A 16059-nucleotide genomic window follows, 5' to 3' on the forward strand; every position below is an offset into this window, starting at 1 on the left:
AACAAATGGGTATGTTAAATTTGTAAGTGGTGTAGTTCCTTTTTATGAATGAATAGTCCGAACTATTGAATCAGATTTGCAACACAGAATTCTGAATTAATAAATCAGATTTGCAAACTCAGATTAGTGTGGTATTTGAATCTTATTATTTTCAGTTAGTTGTGAAGCTGTGACTTGTTGTTTGTTGTTATTTAATCTTGGAAACATTGCACAACCTATAATTTATTGGAAGGAGCAAACTCAGAAAACAGCCCCGAGATGAATGTTGCCAAATGTTTGACAAAATGCCAAACTCCGCAAACTAAAAATTAGTGCAGAAACGACTGGGCCATTTCAGTGGTATCAGAGCAGAAGATTCTGCCATCCTGAAGGGTTTGAAGACTAATGCATCATCAGTATTATTTGAGGAGAAAGAGGTCAAATGTTAACATCAACAACCAATCCGAAGCTGAGCAAGAGAGTGATCCATTTCCCGTTGTCATTTACCCCAACGACCAACCCGAAGCTGAGCAAGAGGGTTATCCATTTTCCGCTGTAAATATGGGTGACAGAGGGGATGAAAGAGCAGAACCAAGTACCATGGACATGCTCAATGATTTGGCTGGAGGGCAGTGAGAGCTTCAGATGACATTACAGTGGATGGCAGCTCTTATGACACAACACTTAACAGCCATGAACAAAGAAAACAACCGTGATCAAGGCAATAACAATCCAGGTGGACAAGGGAATGATGGGAACAATGGCAACGGTGATGGCTCAGTAAATAATGGGGCTGCTAGGCAGCAGAATAGAGCAGGATCAGCCTGCAGTAGGCCTCTTATGCCTCAATTTCCGCCAAGACAAAATGATCAGAACAATAATGGACCCACACAACAGGAGATGCAAAATCAGATTTTAGATGATTGGAGGAACTTTGGGTTAGAGTTTCAGGCTGAAATGTCATTTAGAGATTACATGGATGTTAGATTGAGACATTTACCTCTGAGGGGCAACACGCAACAACACTATGAGCTTAAGAAGAAATTAGGACAGCTCACAATCCCATTTTTTGATGGCACTGGAAAAACTACAGCAAGGGCTTGGGTTCAAAAATCAGACACATACTTTCAGCTTAACCTGATGTGGGAGGAAGATGCCATCAAATATGCAGCATTACATTTGGATGGTAGCGCGCATGAATGGTGGCACCATGGGATGGTAATTTTGGGTCATGCTCAAATTGATACCTATGCAGAGTTCACAGAGAAACTGATTGAGAGGTTTGATGCTAAGGACCCTGAGTTGCATTTTAAGGAGCTGGCACAACTCAGACAATGGGGATTAGTTGATGCATATGTTGCAGAATTCCAGAGATTAGTGGTGCTAGTGACAAACATATTAGAGAGGAGGTTTGTGGTCCTATTTATGGATGGTCTATCAAATTCCTTGCGAGGTTGGGTCAAGGGCCATGATCCTTTGACATTACAGGAGGCCATCAAGAAGGCAAGAGACTTGGCACCTTCATCCTATAGAAGCAAATTTCAGTCTAAGGACTCTCATTATAAGAAGGACAAGGAGAAGAAACCTATTGGGTGAATAATTAGGCTTTAAAGAGGGATGAGTAGACACCTATTGGATGAGGTGTTGAATGTGACTATCTTTTCGACGTTCATGATGTAAGTCAGTAAGCCAAGTTGGTGTGGGTAATGGCAAACACTCAAAGCAAGCTTTTCTTGGTTTGACCAAAGGAACATTTAGAGTGTTTGGCACATAATTGGCACATATTTGATGATAAACATGCACAATGGAGTTTATCTAAGACTTTATCCACCATTGGAATGGGAAATTTATTCTCGATGGTGACTTTGTTTATCTCATGAAAATTGATGCAAAGGTGCTAAAACCATTTTTGTGTGTGTTAGGAATGTGAAGGAGTAAGGATTTGTGCTAGGACAAATATCTCTTTGGCATAGGAGTTCTTAGATTAATTTCTCAATTTCAGTCTTTTGCAAAAATAGGTATTGGTATGGGTGGATGTTTGGAGGTGTACTCTTAGGTAGAAGTTGAATTGCATGATCTTCAAGGCAACATGGTGGTAAGCTAGTGGGTTTCAAAAAGATAGCTGCATGGCGAGGTGATAGATCTTGGAGATCCTTGGGTGGCTGGGACACAAAGGAGTTGGTGATTAGAATGGCAAATAGCTGGGCAATAATCCCATGAGACCCCTTTTTGAGCAACTTGTCCATGTGATGAGAGTTAATAAGATTGATGGAGCTAGATGTAAGGCTATGTAAGGTGTGTTGAGTGAATTACATCTAGAGTTCAGAAGAGTCACAATGTCACAACCTTTCATAGGAAGGGAAAACATGTTAAATTGGAGATTGTAGTCTCCTATATAGGTGGAAGCATTTTGTCACTTAGCCTTGCAAGGTATGTTTCGCCTTTGGCAGTCATTATTTCAAAGCTAGAACAAGGGTGGATAAGTCAATTTGCTTGCTTGGTCAATTCAAGGTTAATATAATTATGAGTGTTGGTAGAATCAATGAGAACTATGAGAGCTTGTTTCTTAAAAAACCCTTTGACCTTCATGGTTTGGGGAGATGAGATTCTAGCCAATGCATGCTTATTTTAGGAGGATCATCAACCAAGGACAACTTTGCTTGAGCCTCTTTGGCATCTTCCCATTTAGTCACCTTGGGTGGAGATTCTATATCAAGCAAATAGAGCTTTTGTTTGACACAATCATCGCCTAGGGTAAATTTGTCATCACAGTTGTAACATAAACCTTTGTCCCAATGAGCATGCATTTTTGCTTCAATGAGATGTTTGATAGGCATGGTGCTTGGGGTTGGATTGGAGATAGCATGGTTCACCATATTAGACTTGAAGTGATGTTGGTTTGTTAGCTTTATCTTTTGTAAGTTTTGCCAAACTTGTGGCTACCATCATATATTAAGGTTTGGACTTTGAACATTTTGACCTCGCCTAGAATTTCCTCGTTGAGACCACTTATAAAATACTTAGCGAAGAGATCATTTGTCAAGTGTTCAATTTGGTTGTCTAGTTTGCAAATTCAATTTGGTAATCATGCACAACACCAAGTTGCCATAGTTTGGTTAAATCTCCTATAAAACCTTCATAGGCATTGGGGATGAAGCGAACCAAAAGTAGCTCTCTTAATTTAGTCCAACTAGGTTCAAGATTGGCCTTTTGATACCATTTTGTACCATTGGGTTGGTTCTTTTTCCAAGTTGAATGAGGCAATAGGGACCATGGTGCCCTAAGGAGTACTGTAAATATTGTTCACCAGGATAGATCCAATTGACAAGGTTTGTACCATCAAATTTGGGGATATCAAGTTTGATCCTCAAGGCTTCTTGTTGGAGTGACAACTAGAATTGGTATGATCAAGGCAGTCACAAAAGGATTTAGGTCTGGTTAGGCAAGTGATAGAGTTTGCAAGGGAGGAGATGTGAGACTCAAATTCATCCAATTGAGTAGCTAGTGTAACATCCATTTTTCAAGAGTGGGTGTTCACCATTAGGATGGGCCCCAAAATGGCCGAAAAAAAGTGTGCTAGAGTTATATGTCAAAATGATTGTCTTGAAGAGAGGATCATAATGGAACAATCGATCGAAGGGCAATTTTCAAAAAAACCCCCAAAAAAATAAAAAAAAATGTTATTTTGAAAATTTTAGATCCTTGTGTGATGGAAATGGGGCTAGTTTTTGTGATTTGCTGCTAGCTAGAGAGCTATATTCTATAGATTAGGTGTTTGGTGCTACTACCTTGTTGTGAATTCAATGCAAAGAAATAACCCCATTGTGCACAATATAACTAGTAGTAACAAGGTCCTTTGAACCAATCCCAATGTACATAATTCCACTAGTCACAAAATGGCCGAAAATTGTAGGTGGTGAATGTTGTGTGCATTGTCATCGGTGGTGGTGTTCTCCAATCCCAAATTGGGAGTGTGTAGCTTGTGAGCCAACAAATAAATGGATCTAGATGAATCAAGTGCATTGCAAGTAACTTCTTGGGGCCAATTGCTTATTAGTAAATCATAGGTTATAGACAATTGATGTCTTCCTAGGATTAGGTTTCAAAAACACCTTTGGGATATTCTAATATACCCAAATGTGGAAGCTCAAGAATATATACAAAGGCTATTTGATTGTGTGGTTTTAAAGGGCAACCCCTTTTCTCTTCACTACAAACCTATTTGTGGAATCTAGCACAACATAGAATGATATCTCTTCAATGGTTTTTGGAAACCCTTAGAAGAGGGTTTCTACCCTAAAATAGAAAAAATAACTACTAACAAGGGAGAAAAGGGAAATTTTTGGGGCAAAAAAAGTGTCGATACGTTTGGAGCCACTTTTTGATCACCAAGATCTTGAGAGGGTGAGGTGAGAGCACATGGTGGACGGTTGTATAAGGCTTTAGGGAAATCTTTTTGTAGCAAAACATAGCCTTGGAAAGAGCCTCGATATCAGATGTGATGTTCTCCCCTAAAATAGATTAGCCAAAAACATAAACTACAAAAATAAATGCTAAAATGGAAATACACATTATAGAATATCACAGGTTTCTTTGAAGGGGTAGCCTCCTTTAAGTGTTGCTCAAAATAATATTACTCATGGATGATCCAAACTATTATCAAACCCTTTATATACATTAATTCTATCCAAATGAACTACTATTTCCCAAGCATGTCGGATCAGCCAATTTAGTAGAAGGAATGACTAGAAAGCATATGCATTTGATGCTTTTATTAATAAAGCTTAATACAAAAGTAATTAATTAGGAATAAATAGCTAGGGCTGTAGATCCTAATAAGCATTTAGTCTTTTGTCATTTGTGTTATTATCAATTTTGAAATTTTATAACTTATTTGCAAATATGTTTGCTGTTTGCTCCATCTCACCTATTCTATAGGTCATAAGATATGTTGATACAAACTCTCATCGACTTGGAGCAATTTATGAGACATTCGATAGTATGCTTGGGTGGAAGAAGCAAACCATTCATGACAAGAATCCTAATTTGGGATTTTATGAGGAGCATATCAAATCCTATTGTGATTTAGTGGTGGAACATCATGAACAACTTGCTTCATCTAGTAGCGTATGCTTTGAATCACAATGTTAAGCACTAAGGTGACTATTTCTAATGATAAAGAGGTGAAAGAAGGGGATCATTGAGGCCTTTCAAAAGATATATATTGACGAGGAGTCTAATTTACTTAAAACATAGTGGAAGCTACCCTTCATCAATATTTGTGGTCCATAGTCAACAAACTAGAGGTGAGGACAAATAGAGCTATATTAACTCAAAAAGACTGAATTGGATGGTGGACATGTCATGGTAAGCATGCACCAAAGTTGAGGCCTCTTTTTACAATTTGCTAGTTTCTCTATTGTAGAGAGAAATTGGTTCACATACATTTCATCTAGTTAGTCAAGAGGAATAGGCTTACATTTTGATGAGTGGAGAAGTTGATGGCTATGCATAGTGCCTTGAAACTTTAGGATCAATAGACTGATTAGTATTGTTAGACTCTAGTTGCATGATACATGAAGATTAGTTGGGTTTCCATTGGATGAGGTAGCCCCTCCTAGTGGCAGTGGCTAAGATTAATATGCTAATTTTCATGTAGTGATAGTAAATGCTGATTAGGGCAAGTGGTAGGTTTTCTATCGTTTTCTTATTTTGTAGTTGAGATTTGCAGCCTTTGGGCATTTTATTGTAATTTTTTATAGAATATATTAGTATATGCACTTTACCAATGAAAGCAATGAAAATGTGGCATTTTGTTAAGTTGTTGACCCATTTGAAATCTCATTTTAGCTCTAATGTTATATATCAAGTTTCTATAATGTATATGATGAATGCCTTATCAATGTTATCATATGAATATTTAAACTTTTTTTATATTTAAAAATTTTGTCCTTTTTTCTAATATTCATCCCCTAAAAATGGCCTCCCAAAATTTTTCTCAGAAATGCATTCCCACCTCCCTTGTCACTCATTCTCCTAGTATTAGCGTGACATAGGTCATCACTTATTAGTAATTACTAATTACTACTTAGTGTCAAGTTCAAAATAATTTCAAACATAATGGATTTGTGATCATAGTAGCCAGAAAAGTATCAAAGTTCATAACACAATATAGTGGTCCATAGTTTGTACATTTCATGCTACTACATCTTTTGCTGCCTATTTTGTTGCCTCTCTTAATATGTAGAAAGGTGAGCTATAACTTCTCATATAACATTGGGCTCTACTTGACTACAAAGAGTAAGATCTCTTCCACAGATCAATGCAAGATGATATTTGAAGTAGTTGATGACTCTTATTTTGTTCCAACAATAATGACACTAATTGTTTTATTTTTTCCTCTATTAAAATAAAGGTCCCAATTTGCAGATGCCGTATCTTAAAAAATCTAAATTTGAAATCCTAGCATAAACAAAAAAATCAAAGATTATAATACGTAAAACCCTAGCAGCTAGCTAGCTAATAAATAATAGGGGAAAAAAGAGTAGGAAAACCCTAGAAGGGGATGGAAAAACAAAATAAAAATCTAAAAATAAAAAATACAGCAGGGATATTTTTAATTTGTTAGGTTACAATGTTACATATGTCTTGCAAATGCTGTGAAAAATCAGTCTTTGATCGCATAAAATCAAATTCCAAATGCACTGAATGTTGTCAATGTGATGAAGAAGAGAGAGGTGAAAGCAATTGTGAAAAAATGAAGTATTTTGATGCTTTTCTGGCTGCAGAATGTATTCAAGTGTCGGTAGGCAATTTTTTAGCCTGGATTCATTACTTGTGAAAAGCTCATTAAATTTCTGTGAAAAATCACCAGTGAGTAAAATTGCAAGGGAATCACCCAAGTTTTTCTTCCCATATACTTTAGAGTTGGCAATTTTTTAATCTGTGCTTTTGTATGATCATGTCATGAACACAATGCCTTCTAAATTCATTCTATCACATTAGAGCTTGAATTAGTACAATTTATATTTATAATGATGAAGATGATTTAATTTCCAAATGTATGGTCATAAATCCAATTAATGGCATCGCATGCCATCTTGATAATTTTTTCCATGAACTTTTCCAAGGCTATGCTACATAGAAAATGAATGTGGGAGTCTTCTTGTGAAACAGTCATGTTTTTTTCCATAAAAGCCAAAACTGATTATAAATGTACCTACATCTCTGCAGTGAGGTTCACCTTAACGTTTTCTTGTTTTCTTGAGCATAAATGTACCTACATCTCTGCAGTGAGGTTCACCTTAACGTTTTCTTGTTTTCTTGAGCATAACTCTTTATGAGTTAATTTAAATATCCGTAGTAACAAACTTTGCATCTGCACATTATTTATTTTTCTTAATAATGGCTTTAGTTTTTTTTCCTATACAAATCAATCAAAGTTTCAAGAAAGAAACGAGTTATAAAAAATTCATGGTTTTAAGCTTGGGGTGCAGGCATTTGCAACAATAAAGGTTCTTGTAACTTAGAGATTACTTTTGTAGTTCAAAGTATTTGCTAGGAAATAAGAGAGAAAATAATAGCAAAGTTAGTTAAAAGGAAGCAATTTTGAAGAAAGGAAGGATGATTTACAGTTAAAAAGTTTTGCACTTTGCCCTTATTTTTCAGTCATTAATCAGACAAGATATGTTACACTTGAACTTGGGATTTCTCAGATTAATTGTAACTTACCTTCAGATGCTTTTTCCCTTATATTTGTATTCCTTGATTGACTTAATAATAAATCATATGATAACAGGGATCACCCTCTAAAGAAAATGTTAGCAGCATAAAATGTTGGACTTTGCGTCATTCTCAGTTTGCAGTTAGATAAATGGTGGCTGTGAGCTCCTTTAACCAAAGAGCTTGAGAGACTATTCAAGGAAAATGGCAGACATTAGAGATCTCAATCATAAGCCTCCCTCCTCATTTGAGGCAGAAGATGACAGTGGGCTTGAATTAAGCTTGGGTCTATCATTTGGTAGAAATATAAACAAGTCGAAGGGCAAAGACAGTGTTAAGGAACTTAATCCTGATGAAGGAAAGAAAAAGGACAAGAACATCAAAATATGTCTCGATTCTGCACCTTTTAAGAATTTTCATCAACAAAGCATTGGAGAGGAAGATTATGGGAAACAGCAGGTTGGCTCTATGCCTCAGCAACATGAAAACTTTTGGACGAGCTTAGAAACTACGACTTCCAAGGAACCAGAGAAGTCGATGAGGATGCATATGAATGAAGTGCAGTTTCCAGGTTTTGGAGAGGTACATTGTGTGGCAAAAACTTCAGAGCTTCTGAATGCTTGTCAGCAACAGGTACTGTCAAATGCAGAAAAGAACTCTTATGCAGAAAGCCCTGGGGCTTCAGTCAACAAAAGTAATACTGATGCCATGCCCAAAGATATTCAATATTCAACGCATTTAGCAGCAAGAGGACAGTTTACACAGCAAAATTTACCTGCCCATTTCTTAGACACATTTAGGAATGGTAGTACAATTGCTGGGCCTGCCATCATTCAATCATGTGCTAATACAACTTCTCTAATGCATAACTCATTTCAGCTTGTTGGAACTCAGTCTCATTCCCTAGGATTGAAACCATCTATTCAATTGGATACATCACAAGGAAAGCAGTATATAGGCATGGAAAATGTAAATTTAGATCAGCAACAAAGGCAACCAGTGGTGCAGCAGGACTGGCAAGATGGCATATCAGAGCAGCAGAAACAAAGAGAGATGGCTACCCAGAAGTGGCAAGAGGCAAGAAAGAAGCGTAAACAATTGATTGAGGAACAGAAGCAGCAGAAGAAAGCTAAAAGTGAAGATGAGAGAGCTGGTCCACATGGTAAGTTTATATCTCTGTATTGGGTCTCTATTATTGTCTCTATTATTGTTGCAACTATGCAAAATGTGTCCTCAGTTGAACATGTCATAATACTTGAATCGTGAATCAGGTTTCCGCAGGCCTGGAAGTAGTACATGGGCTCGTGGTTTGGAACTGCCCACTTCATCAGTTGCTGATATGGAGATGTCTAAGACAACTCAAGATATTCATGACGAAGGCAGTCAGGGGCCTGAGATGGCTTGTATGTTTCGGCAAGGAAGGGACAAAAATGGAAACAATAATGAGCTAGATGTAGATGAAGAAAGTAGTTCAGAATCTCAACAAGAGCAGTCAGATGTGTCTGACAATGTTCAATTTCCCAGTGTGAAGGTTGATGAAATAGGTAGATACTTGTCAGGTGCTAAGGAGGGGGTGAGATTAAAAAATAATAATAAAGATCCAGCAGAATCTGGGCAATATATGGCTGCAAGAATGAATGGCTTGCTGAAATCGGAGGAAAAATTGCAAGATTACAGAACATCAACTTTAGTAGGCTTTGGTAAACCTCCTGTACACTGTACCACAATTGGAAATAACTCCAATCCAGCACTTGCCAATCCGCCAACCACAGCCCCAATCACAATGACAAGCACAGCTCTTCCCTATTCTATGCCTCCCTTCCCTGTAATGCCTGCACCCTACTCTCTTCCTACTCCAGTACCTAGCCACCCAAATGTTCCATTTCCTGTAGGGTATCCATTTTTTTGCCTCATGCAATATCCACCACCAGCTGTTGATGGCTCAAGCTGTACTGCAGCCCGCCCACCAATTTATCCTAATGGCTTTCAGGTGCCTCTTGGGTATACACCATTTCCAATGCCAACACTTGAAGCTTCACCATCATGGGTGCCGGTTTTACGTCCACAGCAATCTCTTTCTTTTTCCACAGCAAATTTTGGAGGTGCAAGGACTTCCTCAGAGCCTATAGAGGATGAAGCAAAAATTTCTCAAGGTTAATTTCTCTTTTTCCTTGCAGACTTTTCATTTATGTGAGTAGTCATATTCAATAAATTTGTCTATGCCTTATTCTGATGGCCATGCTTTTGAATATTTACAAAGCTGAAATGGTTTATTTGCCTTAATTCCCATCTTCAATTTCATTTGGCTAGATAAAGATTTAAAATCTGATTCCATGCAGAAGGATCAACGTAAGGATATAATGCATCACTTCCATCTCAAATGATACACACTTTCTTTTGTTCAGACACCTAAGAGCTGGGTTCAGTTATAAGCCAGAAAGATTACCACAGGAATTTGGTGGACTGGATGATTTTTTGCCGATCCCTTGATCTGAAAGCAGGCTTCCCTGATAAGAGTTATTGTACATCAGATACATCTGAAATGTGATGCATATTCTTTTGTTGAGCCACTTATGTGCTGGGATCAGTTCCATGCTAGAAGGATAACCACTCAAAGTTGATGAACTGGATTTATGGTGCTTTTTTGATCTAATAGTAAATCTTTGATCAAAATATAGTTTGTTGTATATCTGCTCTCTGTATTTATATAAATCCAGATAGTCAGCTTACTTCATGCCACGTTCTCATCATTTTTGTCAAGTTAACCATTCATGTAACAATTGTCTTGCAACTCTGAGTTCATAGCGACAAATTTGGCTCAGTTCTTAAATTCGAGGGGCAAAGCCCAGTTGCTGGAGATTGCAATGGCTAGAATTTGAACAAGGTTTATGACTTCTTTATTCACATTTGTCTTGTCCCTTGTTTTGTGTTTTACTTTTGCAAATAATGATTTTAATCCTATGTCTTATAGTGTTTATTTTAAATTGGAGTTTGTTAGTTTCTCTATTCTGCTTTGAATGTTGATAGTCAATAGGATATTTTGCTGCTTGCCTCTTATCTTTGAAGATGTATTTTGAGCAAAATTTAAAATCTTTTTTTTGCTTTAAAAAATGCATAGGAGGTGGTGCAATTCAGCACCTAACATAGTTGGAAGTTTCCTGCTCCATTTACCATGGTTTTATCAAAATCCTCTCTTCTCTTGAGTAGCTATATCCTGTTAGTCGCTAGTTGCCACCTGTGAGGAGGAACTATTTCTTTCAAACATTTTGTTATAGGGCAAGAGATTTCCATTGACATCTGACAATATTTTATGTAAGAGAAGTGTTCTTAACTCAAAATAGATAAGAGTGAATTTTTTAATGATTGTATTGTGGTTCTCCATGAGAATTGTAGCTTTCTACATTGTACAGTGCCCATCTCCGTGTTTGTCAGTAACTGCTAGCTGACATAATTGCTAGTATCAACAAACCTTAGTTATCGTATGTTTTAGGACATTTTAACTGACTTTATTCGTCTAGCAAACGCTCTTGGCTGTGGTATTTGGGTGCAGGGAAATTGAATTAAGGGGATTCAAAAATGTCTTTCATATTGCAGTTAACTACAAAATGACAAAGAAAATGAGTTCTATGGCATTCCTCTACAGAGTCCTTAAAGGAAGAAAGAGCTCCCTCACTTTTAACACTGCATGTTAACCTTAGGAGCCACTTCTAATGGCAATGCTGTAAATTTGGGAACAATTACCGATTCACTACCTTCTCATAGCTCATAGACCAATTGAATATTCACCTAAATATTAGTGATGCAACTGGACTTCTTTTTGTTCATTCAACAAGCAGAAAACAATCTGGCCTCAAACAAACTGGTAATTTCTACTTGACCATCATTTCTCTCTTTTGTTTGTTAGGGCTTTAAGGCTGTTATTGCTATTCATTTTAACTATTACTGCCTTTGTAACTTTGGATCTAATGCCCAGTGCCACCATCAATGTGTTAACAACTTAACATCTAAACATTCTCTTCTATGAATGTCCACACGGAAAGTCATGCTTATGCCTTTATGTGGGCCCAGTATCTATTTTCCCTAATCTGCTCTCTTGTGTTTCGCAGGAGTTAAAAGTTATGATAAACAAAAGAGTCAAGTTTCCTTGTCAACAGACAATTCTTATAAACAGACTAACAGTTCCATCACCAGATTGATTTTTTCACACAATATTCAGGACCAATGCGCTGGACCAGATCTCCAAGTCCTGTCCATGCTTTCAACAGGACCAGGTACTTCACTTAGCCCATCGAAAGTACAATCTGATGCAGAAACACAATTCTATGCTAAACGTGACAGGGTTGCTGTAGTTAAGGGATGTGAGGGTCCCAATGCCACAGGACCAGCAACATACAAAATATTAGAAAGGGACTCAGTCGATTCTCCAGGAAAAGATGAAAAAAAGTTGGAAACAAGGGACTTAGATAATTCAAACGTACATGGAACTGGCATATCTCTTCAGACTTCACAGGAGGATATATCAAGACATGTGATTGTAGGGCCCAACATGACAAATAGTCCTCTCCAAGAAGTATGGAATTTAAAGCCTGGTATAGCATGTGGGATGAGTTTTGGGGGGTCTGGCACAACACCAGATTTGCCGTGGGTATCCACAACTGGGGTGGGCCCTAATGGTAGGACCATTTGTGGTGTAATGTATAAGTATGATGCAAACCAAGTTGGGATAGTGTGTGCATGCCACGGAAGACACATGCTACCTGGTGAGTTTGTACTGCATGCAGGTAAAACAGATGCTTCGAGTCCAGAGAAAAACATTGTGGTTAGTCCTTACATCAGTGGCAGTGAAGCAGCATCGGCAAAGGGGTAGATTTGTATGGAGGTTAATAGCATACAAGAAATACTGCTGCTTTGAGTTCTAGGAATTTGAATTAGTGGTGGATATTTTACTGTCCTCGCATCTCTTTTTGTTTCTTAACCACATAAAACATGGCATCTAGTAAATTTTGATCTCAACATGGAGAGATGCTTATGGTTGTCAGAGTCTTGTTAGTAACTTCTCCCAAAGTTTGTAAGCATTTTGCCTGCTGGATTCATTGCAAAATCGAAGTTAAATTGTGCACAATGCAAAATGTTGGAACTGTTACTGTCTTGTAATAGTATGTTGTTTTAAAGCATATCGATTGTATGTATCAATGGCATGCAAGATAAATGTGCTGAAGGGGAGTTTATTGGTTGTACATATACATTTTTCTAGTTATCTAGGCATACAGTGTGTTTATACAAACCAGTATTGGCAAACTCTAGCATTGGCTTGAACAAAGATTTTGGAGTACACTGGGTTGGGTGCAGCAGATGTCACTATACAAATCAATCAGTTTGAGTGCAGAAAGTCTGAGAACCTCACATTTTAAATGGAGCTCAGGCTCCTGAACATATCTATTAAAGATAATAGGTGGTAAAAGACCAAGACTAAAGGTGGTTAGTGCTGTTGATCATGCTGTTGCTCTCATTAATGTGATATTTTGATTCAGCCCCTATTCTGCTTATTTGTAGCGTATATTTTGGAAATCACATATTTTTCTCTTTTGTTGGCATCAAAGCAATGTATATTGTTCCATTTTTTTTTTGTTAATTACATCTTATTATAGGCACAACAGGTGTTGAGTTTCAGCGCATCACAAGTTGTATGGTAGTCTAGTTCTTGTCATCATGCATGGCTTGTGACGACATCATACCATGTAGCCAATGTGTAGCATTGGAGATAAGGTGTCTGAAGGATATTAATAATTAAGGTGCTAACAACTGAAAACCACTGAAGTGCAAGTGATGTATTATTGTTCGTTTGTGCAAGATGTCCATGGCTATTTAGAACTTCATAATTGAACTTGGAAATCTTCAATGACTAATATCAATGGACAAGAAAATGATCCATGAATGTGAGATGGAGAAGGCACCCAGACATACACATGGTATCAGATCAGATATAGACTCGCTGATATGGTGAATACGTTGATGCCAACATTGAAAGTGGAATAAGTACAGAGCTAAGATGATCTGTAATAAGAGGATTCCTTGTTGACTATAAAGAAAAACAAATCACATTTTCATTAGCTAAAAATAACAGGAACACACTTTGTCAAAGTCACCTGAGGATCAAACACAGACCCTACTGCATCCTCTACGAATCAGATGGCAGTGGGCTCTTCATAAATGCAGCTTATTGATGGGTTGAACTCTGGCCCAGTGGGTCACGCTTTGTATTAAAAAAATAAAATAAAAATAATGAAAGTCAATCTTATTTTAATGATAGTCTGTGGCCCTTCATACAAGAAGGGCCACGTAAGTTGCACAAAAATCATAATTAATGGATAAAACCTACCTTGGAATCTACAATAAGAAAAGGGATTTTGTAAGCTTACATGCTACCTTGAACTTGCTACCTTGAACTTGATAGATCGCTTGAATTTCAGTTAACTTTCTTTTTGTTGGATCTAATCTTTACATGGGAGATTTTATATAGATTAATACTCCAAGGGATGAGTAGATTATTACCAATATGAAGCAATCGATGAATTGCCGTTTGAAATGTTAATGGATTTTGCTGCAGATTTTAATATTACCAAGTCACATGTGAGTGGTATCATGAATTTTGTTGGGCTCTGAAAGAGTCTACAGGGACCATTACAGGAATCATTTCTTCAAAGCTTTCTTTCACATTATCACTGCTCCTCCAAGCATTTGGAGGACTATCTACAAATGGTTCACTACATGTATTTACTGCTGCATGTATCTGCATGTTGCTGCTGCATGCATTTACAATTTGTTGCATCCATCTGTATCCATCTGTATCTGGATAGTGTTAGCAGTTTCGAGGGATTTTGAGAGCTGCAGGTCTCCCAGATAAACAGCAGGAATCACAAACATTTTGTCATACACAATAAGCATTTTCTTTTGTTTCGAAGCTTTTTAAATCTTTCTTATATGCATATTTTGTCAAATAGTTCACGTGTCCTATGCTAAACCTGTGACGAAGAAAGCTGCCGAGTGGGCTATCTTCAGAGGGAAGCTAGGTGCTATGGCCTCACTCTCTACTGTTGAGCCAAAGAAGCCGAAGAAGTGGCTTACCAAAGCTAATACATTAGATGAAAAACATTAAGCTTTATCTAGTGTTCTTTATGATCAAAATAATTGCGTTGATGATTTATCAAATAGGTTGGACGACCTGAACTGATGATTTATCTTATTATAGGTTGGACAACCTGAACTCAGAATTGTCATCCAAAATTTCTGAACTTCCCAAAATAACCTTTGAGCAAGGAATATGATTGTAAACCTCAAATTGTGTGCTTAAAACAATCTTTGAGCAAGAAATATGATTGCAAACCTCAAATTTGTACCGGTAAGATACAATTGTACATTTAAAAAATATAGTGGAAAACTGAGCAAATACCATCACAAATCTTCAACATACAAATGAGGCTTTAAAAGACATTGAAACCCTTAAAGCAGACGTGTAAGCAAGCTTGGTGAGCCAAAAGAAGCTTGAATCTATGCACACAGATTGTTATGACAGTATTTCTTCAAACCCACAGCTACGGTGAATGCTGTAATTCAGGCAAAGTTGCAGCGACTAAGGGGGTTAAAGTCTCATATATTTAAAATGAGAGGATTAAAGAAAGAATATGATTTGAGTTTCAGGCAAGGTTTGACGAAAGACTAAGGAAGTTAAAGTCTCAGAATTTTAAAATTAAAGGATTAAAGAAGTAATACAAATGACTTGAGTTGGCTAAAAGAATATGATTTGAGTTTCAGGCAAGGTTTGACGAAATACTGAGGAAGCTCAAGTCTCAGAATTTTAAAATCAAAGGATTAAAGAAGTAATACAAATGACTTGAGTTAGCTAAATGGTTTATTTAGAATACTTTGGGTGGACAGAAAATAGTAAAGTTTGACAGAGCTTCGTTCACTTGGGACCATTCCTTTATCGTCTGGTTCATGAGCCCTCATTATAGCTCTTATACAAATTTAGTCTGAAGCGTTGAAAGAGAACAGATTAAAGATGGTTAAAGCTAAGAGCTAAAGAAATGGACAGTCATTCAAAATGGTCATGGATCAAGGCTATGCTTCCCTCAGGCTGGTCCAAGCCATGGCCGCCATCATTTTAACTTCCTTATGATGCCAGGAATGAGATGCCAACATTTTCTTTCAGGTGTAGTATGGAATTGTAGGGCCTCAATAGTCTTTTTAGCAGGCTCTATGAAAGTGTAAGGGATTAACCATCCTCACATAGATTAACCTAGCCCAATTAAATACATTCAATAATAAAAGTAGAATTAAGTTAATAAGTGTGTAGGGGAA

General features: G+C 37.2%; 1 protein-coding gene across 2 annotated transcripts in view; it reads left to right on the forward strand.

Moving 5' to 3' along the window:
• Positions 1–13247, forward strand: part of LOC131063229 (uncharacterized) — a 27124-nt gene extending 13877 nt beyond the window's left edge. For both annotated transcript variants that reach the window (XM_057997033.2, XM_057997032.2), the window contains 3 exons: positions 7778–8863; positions 8973–9854; positions 11808–13247. In XM_057997033.2, the coding sequence (XP_057853016.2) occupies positions 7906–8863; positions 8973–9854; positions 11808–12568 (2601 nt within the window). In that variant the 5' untranslated portion in view covers positions 7778–7905 and the 3' untranslated portion in view covers positions 12569–13247. The remainder of the gene's footprint in view (positions 1–7777; positions 8864–8972; positions 9855–11807) is intronic.
• Positions 13248–16059: the final 2812 nt, after the last annotated feature.

This window comes from Cryptomeria japonica, chromosome 1 (genome assembly GCF_030272615.1).
Source record: "Cryptomeria japonica chromosome 1, Sugi_1.0, whole genome shotgun sequence".
NCBI classification, from domain to species: domain Eukaryota; kingdom Viridiplantae; phylum Streptophyta; class Pinopsida; order Cupressales; family Cupressaceae; genus Cryptomeria; species Cryptomeria japonica.